At 46.1% G+C, this 17,143-nt stretch overlaps 1 protein-coding gene across 1 annotated transcript in view; it reads right to left on the bottom strand.

Moving 5' to 3' along the window:
- The window catches only part of TRRAP (transformation/transcription domain associated protein), an 885,394-nt gene that overhangs the window by 807,953 nt on the left and 60,298 nt on the right, over nt 1–17,143 (bottom strand). The window contains exons 8-11 of the mRNA XM_078664902.1: nt 12,870–12,995; nt 8,838–8,915; nt 7,137–7,225; nt 4,414–4,510 (exon numbers count right to left, since the gene is read on the bottom strand). Coding sequence (XP_078521028.1) covers nt 4,414–4,510; nt 7,137–7,225; nt 8,838–8,915; nt 12,870–12,995 — 390 coding nt within the window. The remainder of the gene's footprint in view (nt 1–4,413; nt 4,511–7,136; nt 7,226–8,837; nt 8,916–12,869; nt 12,996–17,143) is intronic.

Here is a 17,143-nt window from a genome sequence, read left to right as displayed (position 1 = left end):
CTCAGTACTCTGTGCATCAGTGGTATCGGGGGAAAGGCGTAGGCAAATGTCCTTGACCAATCTATCCATAGGGCATTCCCCAGTGTCCCCTCCTCGGGCTGCCTGGATGCGAAGTTTTGGCATTTTGCATTCTGGCGTGTGGCAAACAGGTCCACCGATGGTGTCCCCCACCTGTCGAACAGGTATCTTGTCTCCTGAGCATTGAGCTCCCACTCGTGGGATGCCGATGTCTGCCTGCTGAGCCAATCGGCTTGTATGTTGTCCTTCCCTGGTAGGTGTATGGCTAGCAGGTCTATCTTGAGAGGGATGGCCCATCTCCATATCTCCTGCGCCAGCGTTGAAAGCGGTGCGGACTGTGTGCCCCCCTGCTTGTTGATGTAGAACATCGCAGTGGTGTTGTCTGTTTGTATCAATACCCTGTGCTTGTACAGTCTTGTTTGAAAGGCCTTCAGTGCAAGGAAGATTGTCTTCAATTCTAAGTAATTGATGTGCTTTGTGGCATCCGTCGGTGTCCACAGTCCCCTCACCTTGAGCTCCTCCATGTGAGCGCCCCATCCCTTCAGGGATGCGTCTGTGGTGATGGTCACTGTTGGCGTTGGGGGCGTTAGAGGCTTTCCCCTTGCTATGTTCTCCATGGTCCACCATGTCATCTCCTTCTGCACTGCGTGCGTTACAACCACTAGATCCTCCCAACTGCCTGTAGCTTGTGACCATTGCTCCTGTAGCCATTCTTGAATGGGTCTCATGTGGAGTCGTACATTCGGTACCAGGTGGATGCATGATGCCATCATCCCCATGATCTTGCTCGCCGTCCTCACTGTCCGAGCTTGTCCCTTCCGGTAGAGGCGAGTTTCCTTCACCAGCGCCCTCGCCCTCTTCTCGCTGGGGAACACCTTGCCCTGTAAGGTGTTGATCTGTGCTCCCAGGAAGATCTTCACTTGTTCCGGCTCCATTGATGATTTCTTCCAATGGATGGAGAACCCCAGGTTTATGAGCGTGCTGGTCACTGTATGTGCGTGCAGCTTGCATTTCTGGTATGAGTTTGCTTTCACCAGCCAGTCGTCCAGGTAAGGGTATACATGTATTCCCTGCCTTCTTAGGTGCGCTGCGACTGCTGCGAGGCACTTTGTGAAAACTCTTGGTGCCGATTTTAGACCGAAGGCCAGTGTCGTGAACTGGTAGTGGCTTTCTCCGACGGTGAACCTGAGCATGTGCTTGTGCTTCCTGTTCATTGGGATGTGCAGGTATGCGTCTTTGAGGTCTATAGTGACCATGAAGTCCCCGGTCTGCAACTGTGGGAGCACCTCTTGCAGGGAGGTCATTTTGAATTTTTGCGTTCTTATGAATTTGTTCACGAACCGTAAATCGAGAATGGGCCTCATTGTCTCGTCTACTTTTGGTACCAGGAAGTATGTTGAGTATACTCCTGTGTTTCTTTCCTTGAAGGGTACCCTTTCTATGGCCTGCTTCTGCAGGAGTTCTTTTGCTTCTTCCTGAAGGCACTGCAGCTGCTTGCTTGCTAGCGGCTTTCTTCTTGGTTTTCTGTTTGTTGGCCTCGCCTCCAACTCTATGCAGTATCCGAATTGGATAATGTTGAGGATCCATTTGTCTGATGTGATTCCTCTCCACTCCTGGAGGTGGAATCTTAATCTTCCTCCCACTGGTGTCCTGTGGTCGTAGGTGTCTAGTTTGTCTTGACCCATCTGTACGTGCTGCCCCCTGGGATCTTTTTTGTGGGTGGGCACACGGATTTTTTTGAAGTCACTTGGAGGTGGGCTGCTGGCCCCCTCTTCTATTTTGTCCCCGTCCATTTCTCCCTCGAAAGGACTGGCCTCTTTGTTGGTACTGCCAGGGCTGTTTCTGATGGCCCTGCTGACCCTGCGAGTCTGCCTGGTGCGTTTGCTGGAAAGCCTGGTGTGATGTACCTGGCTGGTTTCCGCCTCTTCCGCCGGGCCTCCGTGACGGGGTGCCCCTCTTGTTCCCTCTGAACTGCAATGCTCCCATGGATCTTGCTGTTTCGTTATCCTTCTTAAGTTGGCTGAGTTGCTCATCAACTGTTTGTCCGAAAAGCGTACTGCCGTTGAATGGTGTGTTCAGGATGCTGTGTTGCACCTCCGGTTTGAAACCGGATATCCTGAGCCAGGCGTGTCTCCTTTCCGTGACGCCCATCATCATGAGCCTGCTGGCGGTGTCTGCCCCATCCAGGGCCGTCTTAAGGCAAGAATTTGCAGCATTCTTCCCCTCTTCAATTAGCTTTTCGGCTTTCTGCTTGGCATCCTGGGGCAAGTCCTTCACCAACTGCCCCAGTCCCTCCATGATTTGGTACATGTGTCTGTTTACCAGGGCGTTGGAATTAGCCATGCGCCAGTGGGTCGCGGCATTCCGTTCGATCCTTCTGCCCACCAGATCCATCCTTTTGCTCTCTTTATCCGGTGGCGGGCCCGAGGTAGTGGGTACGTTAGCCCTCCTCCTTGCTGTGGCCGTGATAATGGAGTCTGCGGAGACCGTGCCCTGAATGTAGGCCGGGTCCTTTGCGGCATGCTTGTACTTCTTCTCAGTTCTGGGAGTTACTGCCTTGCATGTTGCGGGCTCCCTGAAAGCTTCCTTCCCCTGAGCCAAGACGCTCTCGAGCATCGGGAGGAACTGGCTCCTCGTTTGTGTTGGGAGCAATGTTTCCAGAAGGAAGTCTGCTTTCTGCTTCTCTTCGTCGAGCTTGAGCTTGAAAGCTGCTGCGGCAGATTGTATCACCGCGTTGTAGGCCCCGATGTCGTCCGGCGGCGAGGGCCTCGAGGGGTAGGTGTCGACCACCTCCTCCGGGCTGTCGGTGTCGACATCGATGTAATCTACCTCCTGAAGGTCATAGGGCGCCGACTCTGTGTCTGTCCTGCCCTCATCTTCCTCCCCATAGCTGTAGCTCTCGTGGGGATTCTCGTACTCCTCCTGGTCGTCGAACACCTCGACGTCCTGGTCTTGCTCGGTGACTTCGGCGACCTCTTCTTCTTCCTCCTCGACCGCCTCCAGCACTGGTGGCTTGGTCTTGTGAGGGATCGTGAAGGCCTTCATCCTTGCGTCGAAATCTTTTTTCCGCTGCATGAAGTTCTCCATTTCTGCCTCGAGGCGCCTTCTTTTCTTTTCCATCTCGGCCGCGTGTTCCGCGTCGGATGGTTCCGCCGCTCTCTTCGACGGATGGCTCGTCGCCGTGCCTCTCGGAGTCGAAGTTTTCGACGTCGAACCGGATATCGGGTCTCTGGTCGTCGTCGACAGTTTCGGGTCTTTCTCCCTCGTCGATCGATCCTTTTCGGGGACGATTTTCGACGTCTTCTGCTGATCAGCAGCTCTCGGCGCCGGGGACTCCTTCTCTGAGGATCCGCTGGGCCTGGGAGTAGTCGCGGACGCCGCCTTTTTTGGCGTCGGCGCTTTCGGGGTCTTGCCCTCGATTTTTCGAGACTCAGAGTCTCTCGGGTTCTTGGGGGCCGAAGAGTCTCCTACCTTGTCAGAAGTCTTCGTGTAATCGGTCTCTACGACCGTGTAGCTGTCGTCTTCGGCGGCAGCGTTGTCTTCTTCCTCGGAGGACATCCCCAGCTCGTAGAGCGACGGGGTCGGGGCCTTCCCCTGCAGGGCGGCGTGTGCTACCCTCTGCCTCTCTCTCACACGAAGGGTCTTCGGGGTGAAGGCGGAACAGGCGTTGCAGTCTCCGCTTTCGTGGTCCACCGGTAGGCAAAGGTTGCATACCGGGTGCTGGTCCTTCTGCGCGTACTTGTGGTGGCAGTTACGGCAGAACTTGAACGGCGTGTTGTCCATCCTCGAGCGTCCAGGGCCTCTCTGGTCGCGTGTTCGTCGACGGTCGTCGAAGATCTGGATGGAAAACGCCTTATCTTTGCTTGTCTTTCGTCGGTGAAGTCCCCTGGAGTCTTCAGATGACTTCTCCTCGTCTTTTCTGTATTTTCTTTCTTCTTTCTCCAAAAATGTCTGGAGCCCAAACGGGAACGATCCAGACCCGACCGCGGAAAAAAAGAATCTGAAGATGGCGCCCAAGAGTGGGAGCTTCCGCAGGAAGCATGCCGACGTCACCGGAAATACACCCAAAGGGGGTGTGACGCCGACGCCCACCTGGGCAAAGAGAAAAAAAAAAAAAAAAACAAAGAAAAGACTACGAATCCGGACCCAACCACAAGACCGCGGAATAATGCACAGCATAGTGAATCCAGAAAGATTCACGCTGCAAAAAAGATGGTACATGCTGCTGACATTCATAAGACTCCCTACAACATCCAGTATTGGCAAATTTAAGGTTTGAATTAGTGCAACAGTTTTTTTTTCTAAGCCTCTATAGCCTAACACATGAATGAAAAAGGAAACCTATTTCCCATTAGAGCAAAACTAGTGCGTAAATATACTGGTCACATCACCCACCTGGTAAATTCTTATAATATAAGCCAGGAATGACAGGGTTTTGATCTGAGCTGCAATAAAATCAGCATACAGTTCCTTGTTGTAGAGTTTATGTTGCCTGTGATTCAAGTGACAAAAAATGTCAATTAAAATGTAAACATAAAAATGAAAACTCTTAAGGTTTAACGCATTCAACACTGCTACCACATTTATAATAGTCTATACAGTGTCCTCATCACCTCAGCAGGCTTCTACAACACATGCCACAATGTCTTATTACTATGCCTCATAATGACAATGCTTTCCACTTTCCTGTAAGTTTGAACAGGTATCCTTCTGATCTGTATACATTTTGTGAGACTAACTTTTTAAAGCACAACGCTAGCACATGCTTGGGGCCTTCGATATAGTATGCGAAGTCTATGTTGCCCTAACACTTCCATCAGAGCAGCGATCATGCACTGAATAAATAGAAATAGTGAACTACTAATAAAGCAAAGTGCAACAAAATTTCTAAATATGCTAGAAACAATGAGGGTTCTTATTTTAAACAATCAATCAAAACTTGGGCAATAACAATAAATGATGAACATGCGCATCCTGGTTATTTTCAGTGTGGTATTCATGCAACACAAATTGGAAATATAATTTTGTAATGTGTGTAAATCCTAACAAAATGTATGTTGTGTTCACATTGCTACCAAATGTCATCCTCGCCTCTTTTGAATAAGGCATCTTCCTGATCTAGAACTAAATTAATTGATCCAAGACAACAGATATTGCAGAAGCACGCTTTATCTAACCTCAGCTGGTCAAAAGCCCACCAAAAAACAAGAAAAAGAGGGGAAGGTCCTTTATGAAGATAGGTGAGGGGTATAACGTTGTATTCACCATTAACACTACCACAATCAAAAGGGGGTGATAACAAAAGCAAAACTAAAATCACTGGAAGTTTTGGTACTTGAATGGCTAGGTTTTAAGCATCATTAAAAAATGGGGTATCCTGATGCGTCTTTGCTGTTACATCGTCTTGGGGATTTACAACCCATTAAATCAATCTATAAAGAGCCTTCAAGATTCCATTCACTTGTGCCTGTTACCTGTGGCTTCCACACTTCGTGTGCCGGCTTTGTGATTAATTCCAACAGAGCTGACGGGGTGATTTGGTTACCTGCTGCACTACTGACCTGTGAATGAATTCAGAGTATTATACCTATATGCCCTCGGAATTTAGTTCTATACAAGGATAAACCTCGTCATTGATAGACTTGAGGCGACCCAGTATAACATACCATTCGTTGGCAGAGCCCATCATTGATTGGTAGCTCATCTATGTGAAGTGCTGCCAGCTTACGCTGTAGGTTCCCTTGTCCGTCCTTGTCCTGATGAAGACCCGCAGCTGAGGTGTCAACCCACCCACCAATGCGCCAGGGTCGAAACGTCGACATTCTCTTACCCTTTAATCTTTTGGAAACCTGAATCCATGTCCCATCCCCTTCCCCATGGCATTTTGTCTTTGCAATTAGAAATTGCTTTGATTTAGTTGTTTGGGTCAGGTTTCAGACATAAGGAGTTGTACCTTAGCCTTTTTTTATACAAACTACTTTATCTTTTTCTTCTTTCACGAGCACTTTTCCTTGCACTATTGCTACTGCACCTGGCAGATTTCTTTCTTTGATCGATGTACAAAGTATTTTTATACAATTGTAAATATTAAAATAAATGTTGATGTTCGAAGAAACTGTTTGTTTTGAAACATTTGATGGGTGCATTATATATATATGTGTATAGACAAGAACATTTTTCTTTCTCTGCTTAGGATTAATTCCTGTGAACTAGTATTATTTCAAATAATTGATTTGTTCCAAATACTAAATATAGGTTAAGGACCATCTTTTATGTTTAGGTTTTAAGCATCGTCAAAAGATGTGGTCAGCAGAACATTTTCCAAGGAAATAAGGGGAACCGATAATGCACACTTAAAAGTGGTCCAACTTTGTACACGCAGATTAACTGGATTGACAGGATGCCAACTTAAGGTGCTATCCATGTTGTTGCCACCTGATCATTCCCTAGTTTATAGTAGACTGGCTACTTTTTTCACGCTGTAGGATGTACACCTGGCTGTGCCCGGGGATCTGGAAGGCCATCTCTGAGATAATCAGTAATGTTCACAGTCCCCCGTTTGTTTTAAATTTTATAATGAGTTTTTCATCCACATTACTTTTACCTTAAAGCCATGCATTGAGATATGATGAAGTACTTTATCTTTTTCGTTTACTTTCCCACTGAATTATCATGTACAGGGTGCGACCAGGCTCCCTGATCAGCATGTGCCGAATGTCTGTCTTCAGCTCTGGAAAGAATGTAAGTGGTAGTGCCTTCTGCAATTTGTCCTTGCATTTAGGTACTTGTGCATCATTATTTACCTGGCCTGAACTCTGTTGCTTTTCATTATTAAAAGAGACCTTTCATTTTCTACACAGGTAAGCATGGTTTTCATTACATGATCTACCTTTTGAGGTGGGTTAAAGTCAGTGCCAGGCAGTTTGTGACCACGGTGTGTATAGCCTGTTCATGCTTTTTACTTGTAACTACAAATATTTCAAATATTTTAAAATACATCACATATATTTTTAGAATAACCAAGATGTGCATGTGGTTCGTTTCAATAATTTCATTCTATACATGTCAATGTAGTGCAACACCCTTACAGCAAACAGAGAAAGGATAACATAACTCACCTGGCATTGGCAGATACCTGAATTATAATTGTATTCATGATCAAAGGCACAAACTCGGCCACCACATTATGAATGTTTAGTTTGTAGAGCTATGGGGGAAAAATAAACAAGCTGTCAAACCAACAGCAAAGAACTACAAAATTAACCACAATCTGATAAAACTGCAGAACAAATGAAGGTGCAAATAAATTAAATAAACAGCGTCTTAACATGGAGCAGAAATTATAGCAATGATGGCAATCATATTACTCTTCAGCTGTAAGCACAGCGCATACAGTTTAAACGTTTGTGTTTTGAAACGTTTTAAGGACAAAAACGTATTACTAACAGGTTGCAGCATTCTTAATCCATTTTATAAATTCCTTTGATAGAAATACAAGAAGTATTGTTGCTTTCATTGTACCTCAGGTTGGGCTGGCCTATGACAGCCACAACAGGAAAACACACAAAATACAGAATGGCATCCAAGCAAAGGACAGGAGATATTATGGAAGCAGCACTCGGGCACTCCACTATTATTGGATAAGTCTTTCGAGCAACATTTGCTCCACAGTCATGATTTTGAAGGCATACTGTGACTGAAGTGGTGACTATCTTGGGGTCACTAAGCTGGGATTACTCTTAGGAACAACTTGGGGAGTATCCTGGCACACTTATACATTCAGATCAACACCCATCCATCTCATAGATCAAAATCATCAGTTAATGCCCTTTCTTTCTTCCCAGCCATGGGAAAAGGGGACCTGTTACAAATGCATTTCATAACTCAAGCCTCACATGCAGGTCCTTTGACACTGCAGAGGCCTACTCTCAAAATGTGACTTAAGCCTGATCTACAAGCTCCCTGCTACTACTGAGCCAAACCAATTTCACACACAGTGTGTCAAGCCTGTCAGTCAAACTCAAAGAATTAGTAAGGGAATACTCAACACACAAGTATCCTCCCCTGCATGTAATTATAAAAAACAACTTTCTACTGATGTTTGTACTTTCATTGCTCGCCCTAGGGGCACTTTGGTATAATAGAAGGGGGCGCAGACGCTTGTGCATCCCCTTCAATAATACTGATAGCGCTGGCGCACTTAAAGCGCCAGAGCTACCTTCAGAGGGTGTGCCCTAATTTGCATAGTAACGTGCCCTATGCAAATGAGGAGACTCTTGACTGGCGCCCACGCCACATTACAGACGCGGGAGCAGAGGTAAAGGAACCCTCAGGAGGCGCACTGACAGTGCTCCAACTACAAGGTGGCCCTTTGTCAGTGCGCCCTCTGGTGGCATCCCTCTGGCGGGGGCATAGACGGACACTTAACGGTAAGACCCTGGGTAGTGAGGCCAAAAAGCAGCTAAATCCAGAAGGAATTAATGGGCGGAACCCACTATGCAACAAGTAATAAACCCATTGTTTAAATCAGCCCATCACACTGCTACCAACAAAGAACAACAATTCGGCTTGAGGTGGTCTGCATCTGACCACTAATTCATTCATCTCATTGTTCTGCTGACAGGTCGTGTTACCTATTGGTGTAAGTACGACATAGGAACTATGAATAAAACTTAACGCCCATACTCAATTGTGCATCAATTAGGAATTCACTGATCGGAGACAAAGGCCAAACTTTTGCCATATCTAAACTACGCTTTAGATGTGTAAACACAACGTAGCACAAAAAATAATCATTTTATTTTCACAGAAACACCAACCTGATACATGAGCACAACAATGATGGGTAGCTCTGCAAGAACTTTCAAAGACAGGGATCCTCTGGGAATTATGGAATGCTGAAAAGAGAAAAAGAACAAAGGAATAATTGCTTAATACGCTATGGTAGAGAGTGCCCTGTGATTGAGATTGTATACACAATTCAACCAAAATGAAAATATTGTATTAAATGTTCATCTCATTAAAATGTTCGATTAAATGAGTACCCCTCATCAGCCAGGCTAGCTTGATTCCAGTGTCAAAGTAAGAAAGGGACCCACGTCTAGGCATACCCTTACAGCCTTACAGCGCTAAGGCCTTATATTACATGTGAGGAAATATCTGCATGACCAGATATGCCCCTGTGCTGGTCAGTTCAATTACTGCTAGTACCACAAAACAGGGAAACCATCTTAAAACATGTGCTGGACACTGGTGAAAACTAGTTCCCCAGCTACATGATGGATTTACTGAAAATAGGGATGTTTGGTATCAAACATCTTGTATTCACAAACCCACCCTGATTCCAGTGGTCGATTTATGAATATATGCACACAGAGGGCACCTTAGAGGTGCCCCCTGAAAACCTAACAGCCTCTGGTGCACTGGCTGACTGGTCTCAGCCAGCGTGCCACCTGAGATACAGTTCCAACCCCCCAGGGTGAGGGCCTTTGCTCTCAAGAGAAACAAACCTTGCATGGGAAAGTGTTAATTTCCTTTTTACCCTGTGTAGGAGTGAGGCCTACAGGCACACTCACCTTTTCCGCTGCTGTGTGTTTAACTCACACTAGGCTTACATCAGGTGGATGTACAGGTGTGTGCGTAGTGATAACATATGGGGAGTGCATGGGAGAAGTCCAAGACATACACTACACCGAGGGTGCAGTGTGGAACATTGTGCATATGGTAAATGTGTGTGCGCTAGCAGCATGTGTAAAACGTGACACACTCTGGTGCAGTACAGAGAGACTGTAGTAATTATCAGTGTGTGCAGACAGTGTGTGAACTGCATGTGGAAATGCTGGTGGTAGCACTGTACATGGGGACAATACAAGACGGTGGAGTGTGCTATGATTGCATACGAGTGCAGAAGTGCCTGTACTGGTACATTACAAGGAGGACTTTGGGTTCCCATTTTGGAAAACTCAGGCCTGCATGGAGGAAACATGGTGGGGGGAATCGCCCCCAGGCATAACTGTATATTGTTGCATTCATGTAAGCTGGGTGGGACAAGCACTGTGCATTTCAAAGGGTTCTTTGATTCAATGACAGATCACAAGGACAGGGCCTGAACACATCTCAGGAAGAGAGAGCAGGGGCTGATAAGAGAATCCTAAAGGGTAAGGCTGGGGGGCCAGGATTAACCTCTGATGCACATATCACTGTGGCCGACATCTGGACGGGAACTCTGGGCCCTCCCATGAATCTTGTTGTGGGCTTTTGAGGTACTGTCTGCTGTGACTGACTTCCTTCAGGTGGAAGAAGAAATGGGAGAGAGGTCCATTTCAAAGAAGCAGAACACCAACATAAAACTTCAAAGGTCCAAACCCTAAATCACATTTTACGCCTGGAAAACAGGCGACCCCATAACTTGGTATCTGCCGAGCAGCCAGCCAGGCTGCATGAGGAGGGGAAGCTCTGCAAGATTTTGCCTGTGACCAGGACTAGGAGCCTAGCCATGTCTCCGTGCACTTGGGAGGAGACATCGCCCAGGGGAAACCAAGATTACCTGCCTTGGAGCCTGGAGAAACAGTACCTGCCTGCTCACCAAGACCGGGTTGCCCGTGAGGGAGAGAATGTTGGAGCGAGCAAGATGCAGAGAGGAGCCCAAATGGGTGGAGCTCCTGAGCAAGGTGTGAGGAGCTATGTCGCACTAATTGGGTGGTTGGCAGTGTGCCTCATTGTGAAGTTTGGCGACCTTGTATGCCAGTAGAGGCCACCATGCACGAAGGCCAGCGCCACATCAATCGGGCAGTGTACAGCGTTGTGGAAGTTGGCAACCATGTATGCCATGAGGGCTGCAGTGTGCAATGAAACTGTGTTGTATCGATCTGGCCATCGCCGTGTTCAGGAAGTTGCCATGACCCGGCATACAGGGAGAGGGGCCGCAGAAGAGCAAGCCTTAGTCAGTGTGACCAGACAGAGTGGTTTGCTGAATCTGTTCCTTATGCCAGGGGGGGGTACTCGAAGCACTGAGGCCGGAGTCACTGCGTGTTACCCAAAACTGTTGCTACAACCAAGACGAGGAAGACTTTGTATCAGAGGAAGCAAGAGGACACGCAATCTGAGCCCTGCAGTAGCCTACCTCATCCCCAAACAATGAAGAAAAAGACCTTACTGTGCGTGGCTGGACTGACGTGTGCAATTCCACTTATTGTATAATCCCCTTTTTCCCTTAGACACATGTAGGAAGCTGTCTCTTTACATATTATACCAAAATGAGATATGCTGAGTAAAGTATCCAAATATCCCTTATGAGTGGACAGGGGCTTGTTAAAGCACACCCAAGATGCTCTATCTAGGGTAGTGTGGTGGAGCAGCCATAGGCTTATCAGAGTGTTAGATATAGATGATAAAAAGCATGGGGCTTAGACATGAGCCCCGGGGGAACACCTTTGGCAATCGTCCTAGTGCGGGATTTGAAAGAACCCCAGAGATGGTTTGGGATCTGTGAATTAAAAATGAGAAAAAAAAAGAAAATTAAGGAACCATTGTTGGGCTGTCCCACAGATTCCAATTTTATACAGCTTTTGTTGTAGCCTGGGATGGGACTGTATCAACCGCTGCAGATAAGTCCAACAGCACAAACATAACCGGTGTATCAGTATCAAGAGCTAAACGTATCTGTGACTGCCACAATGGCGGTCCCCGTGCTGTAAAAGGATCGAAACCCTGATTGTGATAGGTCCAAGATCATGTTGTTCTCCAAGTAATCCGAAAGTTGTTTGTTAATGTGACCTTCCTGCAATTCGTCTATTAAAGGAAGATGAACAGATGGTAAAATGAGATCGTTAAAGTACATGGGCCGATAGTTTGCAAGATTTGTAGTTGAGAGGTTAGCCTTCTTTTGTATAGGCCTAACCTGCGCATCGTTACAAACCCAAAAATCTTTCCCGTGTTTATTGATAAATTGATCAAGGAGCATATAGCCAGGGTTAACTGATTAGAAAGTGGTGCTGAAATTCTGGGAGGACATAAATCCCAAAGATAGCCAGATTTTGCAGTTTTCAGAGATCTTTTAATTAGTTCTGAAGTTTCACTTTCCAAGGCTGCAAGCGCTGTTAAGGGGCGGAGATTTGAGATTAGGCTGTGTAAAAATCTGGTTTGGCGCACTGAGAAAGATCTGATAAATGAGATTAATTTCATCAACAACAACAAAAAAATCAGTTAATGTTTCGCACAACTCTTGGTTAGCCTAAATTCTTCAGGAGCATGTACTGGGATTGATAAAATCATTCAGCACTTTAGAAAGCACTTTAGAAGAGTTACCAGCTTTTGCCAATTTGATTTTTAATATGAATTTTTTGAGCAGTTTTAATATTTCTGTGGCACCTCATTAGAGCAGTTCTAGAAGTTTCCTGATCAATAAGATTATTTGTGGTCTGTCAGCATCTTTCAAATTTGTTTACAGGAGGATTTCTCTTTACACAAATCAAAGCTGTACCAGAGCGCATGGTACTACGCCTGGTTTTCGCACAAGTTTTGGGAGGAGCAACTCTGTCAAGAGCAGAGTTTAATGGGCTGTGGTGTGAGCTACAGCTTGATCAACTTTTGAGGTCTCAGGAGCTAATGAGAATTCAAATTCCTTGGCAAAGGAGTCAGGAGCAGTGCTCATCGTGTTGGTCCTACTAGCCTTGTCGAAAGAGTATCAGGACAAATTCTGCAGCATTTGTCTTGTCTTAATTGCATGCACTAGTTTCTATTTTGCAACATTAGTCAACATACTGTTCATACTCCATTTTGATATTTCATATCCACTTATTAGTTTTGCACTATTATTTGTACTATCAGACCACTTTTTCAGAAATGCTTACCGTTCTCGTTTCGCTGTCCTCTCTTTCAGGATTGACCTTTACAATGATTGTTGTAATCATACCAACCATTTCTGGAGAAGGGACTGTGTTGTCTGGGATACCCTGGGGGGTCTCAAAGTATCGAGTCTACAGAAAAACGATAACAATTTTTTAAGTAAAATACTCTTTTTGTCATCAGTGTTTCTGCATAATTCTGGATTCCAACTTTTTTGTAACCACTCCTCCACTCGATGTTCAAATTTAATCTAAGTTTTTGCATCACTACTGCAATTCTACCCTCTAAGATTATTACAGGAAAAAAAAGGTTTTCCTCCCAATGCCACTAACCGCTCTATTGATTACATTATCATTTTTATAACATATGTATATTATTCTATAAATCCTGACTACAATCTCCTATATGCTATACTTAAAATACTTTTTCCATTTGCTTTATACCAACCTTTGTGTTGCAGACAGATCTAAAATGTAAATATTTTACTGTCACATATATGCTATCCCTGCTCTAATGACTTCATATTTTGCCTGTTGATTTTTTGGTCTAAAAAATGCAAATAGGATTGTGTATACCCACTAATTTCTGGACAAAATATGTTTGCACTCAGTATGATTTTAGCCATAATCACTTCTCGTATATCTGTTCAGCGCTCAAAAAACCATGGGCTTAGTTTGTGCCTAGAAAACTCAAAATAATTTATTGCATATCTTAACCTGACAAATGTACATGCTTAGCCCAGCAAAGATACTGTGTTTCGCAAGCATCACACCAGTGGAAGAAGGTTGTTATTTCATCAGCCCAGAGCCAAAAAGAGCTATTTCACAGATACAGCACAGACAAGCTAAACTTCACCATTGTTGCACTGTAAGCTAAGGCTAGCAGGTGTCTTTTATATGTGCTTGGGAGATTTATAGCTCTAGTGCACCGTGTGGGTACACAATTAAATCCTCTCAAAAACAGCCAAAGTACAGGGATAGACCAACTATTAGCAAAGGCATGAGGGCATTCTAAAATCATATTGGGGGTACAGAACTACGCCTTCCTCAAATCACAGGCAACATTCACCGATTTCTCAACGACAAGCTAGCTGAATTACAGCAGTGTTCATGGTTGTACAGGGGAGACAGTATCTGTTGCAACCAGGAAGGTGCAGGTAAAAGGTAACGGCTAAAGACCCGAGAAAACAAGTTAGAGAAGATGGAACATACATTGTGTGTCTTTATAACGATACTGCATCCCATCCATTAGGTAGAGAAAATTGCAAAATATTCTGAATATAGTACAACACCTTTGGTCTACTTCTTGCTGCCCACCGGGTAAAGGGGCAATGCTGATTGCCACAGCATTTAGTAGAGTAGCATGGAAGTACCCTCTTGCAAGACCTTCACTGGGACTAGAACCTGAAGATTAATACACACAAGTAGACTAAATGTTGACAGTCACTTGACCAGAAATGAGTTGATCTGTGAGGACGACTGCGCCAAGGTGCGATCCCAAAGGCGGAAAATGTTTAAGTTGTTGTAGGAAAGTGTCCCTTTATGCATACTTACTCTCTAACTTTCTGCCTGATGCCAACTTGACTGAGTGTGTGCTGGGGTCCTGCTAACCAGGCCCTAGCACCTCTGTTCATTCCAAAACTGTATCTTTGTACCCACAATTGACACATTCCTGGCCACAGATAAGCCCCTTGTAAAAGGTACCTTGGGTACCAAGGGACCTGTGACCAAGGAAGGCCTGTAAGGGCTGCAGCACCCATTGTGCCACCCTTAGAGACCTTGCACCTTAAGACCCACAGGCTGTGTGTTTTGGTGCAGAGAAAAGTGAAGAGTCGACATTTGTGTGCCATGGCTGCAACCCACTGCCTATGGTCTAGGTAAGTCACCCCTCTAGCAGGGCGCACTAGACCACAGGTGAGGGTACAGTGTACGAGCACTGTACCCCTACAGTTTCTAAGTCCATTCTTAGACATGGTAAGTGTAGTAAAGCCATAATGAGTATATGGTCTTGGAGTTTGTCAGTACGAACTCCACAACTCCATAGTGGCCTTCTTGAAACCTAGGAAGTTGGGTAGCAAACGTCTCAGCACATTAAAACCACAGTGATGCTAGTGTAGGTTTTAATGTAAAATGCACTCGGAGGACATCTTCGAGATGCCCCCTGAAAAACGAACAGCCCTGGTTTAGTTCCTGAATGGCTACCCGCCATTTGCCAACACCAAACAGGTTTCTGGACCCCTGTTTAAAGGGCCTCGGCTATCTGGATCCAGAAACACAGCCCATCCTGGGCAGAGGTGTCATGCCTTCTTCCCCAGGATGGGCTGGGTCTACGAAGGTTAAGCTTTAAAGGCCTATTGCCTTTGTTAGTTGACCCTGCCTTTTGCTACCCCCAGCAACTGGCTCCCACTGGTTCTGACCCCCACTTTGGCCAGCAGAATCGGCAGGAAAAACAAGACAGGTAGAGAGGTGTGCTCACCTTTGCCAACCCCACCCCTCTTACGCCCCTGAATTTAGTATTTAGAGGCGACCCTGAACATTGCCTTCTCAGACTGAAGAAGAAAGAAGAAGGACCGAAGAGACATGCTGAAAGAGGAAGAAGAGGACAACAACAGCTTGGGCTCCAGACCTACCGGCCAGCCCGGACTTCAACCTGCTCCCAGCGATAACCCGGCGTGTCCAGCTGACATCCAGAACCCAGGACGACCTGTCCTGCCTTCATCAAAAGACTGTCTCCCATGAGCAGCGCGTTTTGCTCCAACCAAAGACTCCAACACGGACCTCGGATCCAGCCGAATCCACGGCCCGAGTTCAAGTGGCCCAACACCACGAGGAGGTCTCCCCAGCAATCCTGATCCGGTGGTCCCCGATTTAATTCAACCTTCTACCCAACGCCTGCAGCCTCGACCTGAAGGGTCCTCCCGACTGCGACCGGAGCTGGTAAGGAAACCTGACGCCCAAAGACATCCCACCATCCGACACCCCACGATCTTGGATGGCCCAACAGACGGTGTCCAGGCATCTCTCAACAACCCAACTTACCTCGCGCCATGAAACCGGCTGGTGTAAGTGCGCTCTAAAAGTAATTTTAACATAACATAACATAACATAACATACCTCTCTTACCGGTGGTCGCCCTCATGAAACCTCCTTGACAGAGCCTGCAGAATTTCTTCCAAACCAGAGATCTCCATTGGAGACCACAGGGCTCCCGACGACTTCTTGGAACCCTGCATCCGGCTGCCTCCGTCCCATTGATGGTGTAGCTCTTGTTGGTCCCTGCAGTTCTGATCCTAACCCCAGGAGCTTTGCTCCCACAACCGAGTGGCCTGCTCCTAAGCAGCCCCTAACCAACTACCCTATTGGCTAACATTGGGACCCTGCCCTCTGCACCCAGCTGCCCTAGTGCCGCTGGTGGTGCAATTTGGGTACATCCAGGAGCCTTGGGGAACCATACCTTGGCTCTAACCCCAAGCAGCTATTCTTGTAGGTAGCTTTTTTACCTGCAAACCAATAACATTTTCTTCCATAGGAAAACATTTTGTGATTTTTGTCCAAAATGTTTTGTGTTGAACTGCCTTTTGTATTGAAACTAAAGTAATTTTGCTTTGAACCCAAAATTGTCTTACGTACCTTTGCATTGTCGGACCGACTGTGTGATATCTAGACACATCACCCCAAGTAGTCGATGTAACTATAAAGTAATCCAGAGTATTTTCAAAGTATTCTGAACTGTTTTTAAAGCAACTACAACCGTGAAACTAACTGCTAGGGCGCTCGACCTCGGACCTGGGGATCTGGGTTCGAGTCTCGGTAACGACGCCAAAAAACCTCCTGTGATTCTGGGCAAATCACTTAATCTCCCCGTGCCTAAAATGAAAGTGTGTCCTCATGTAACGTAACTGGAAAATATGTAAAGCGCTCTGATACCCGATTCGGTTCGGGTCTAGTTCGCGCTATATAAAACTCTGCAAAAAAAAAAAATTCTGTGAACAGCCTTGCATTTGAAAGTATATTTCACCTACCTATGCCATGTTCTGCTTGGTTCTAGAAATAAAATATAAGTATACTTTTTTTATACTTACCTAATTGGTCTGGATTCATTCCGTGTGTGAGTCATCATTAACAGCTCCTTCACATCCGCCACCTTCCCGGAGAGCTGGAAACATGCCGATCTCGGCGCCCTCCTGAAGAAACCCACCGCGGACCCCACGGACCTCAAGAACTTCCGCCCCATCTCGCTCCTCCCCTTTCCTGCCAAAGTCATCGAGAAGACCGTCAAC

Source organism: Lissotriton helveticus, chromosome 10 (genome assembly GCF_964261635.1).
Source record: "Lissotriton helveticus chromosome 10, aLisHel1.1, whole genome shotgun sequence".
NCBI lineage: Eukaryota > Metazoa > Chordata > Amphibia > Caudata > Salamandridae > Lissotriton > Lissotriton helveticus.
Note: the sequence above shows the minus strand (reverse complement) of the source record. Positions and strands in the feature narration are given on the sequence as shown.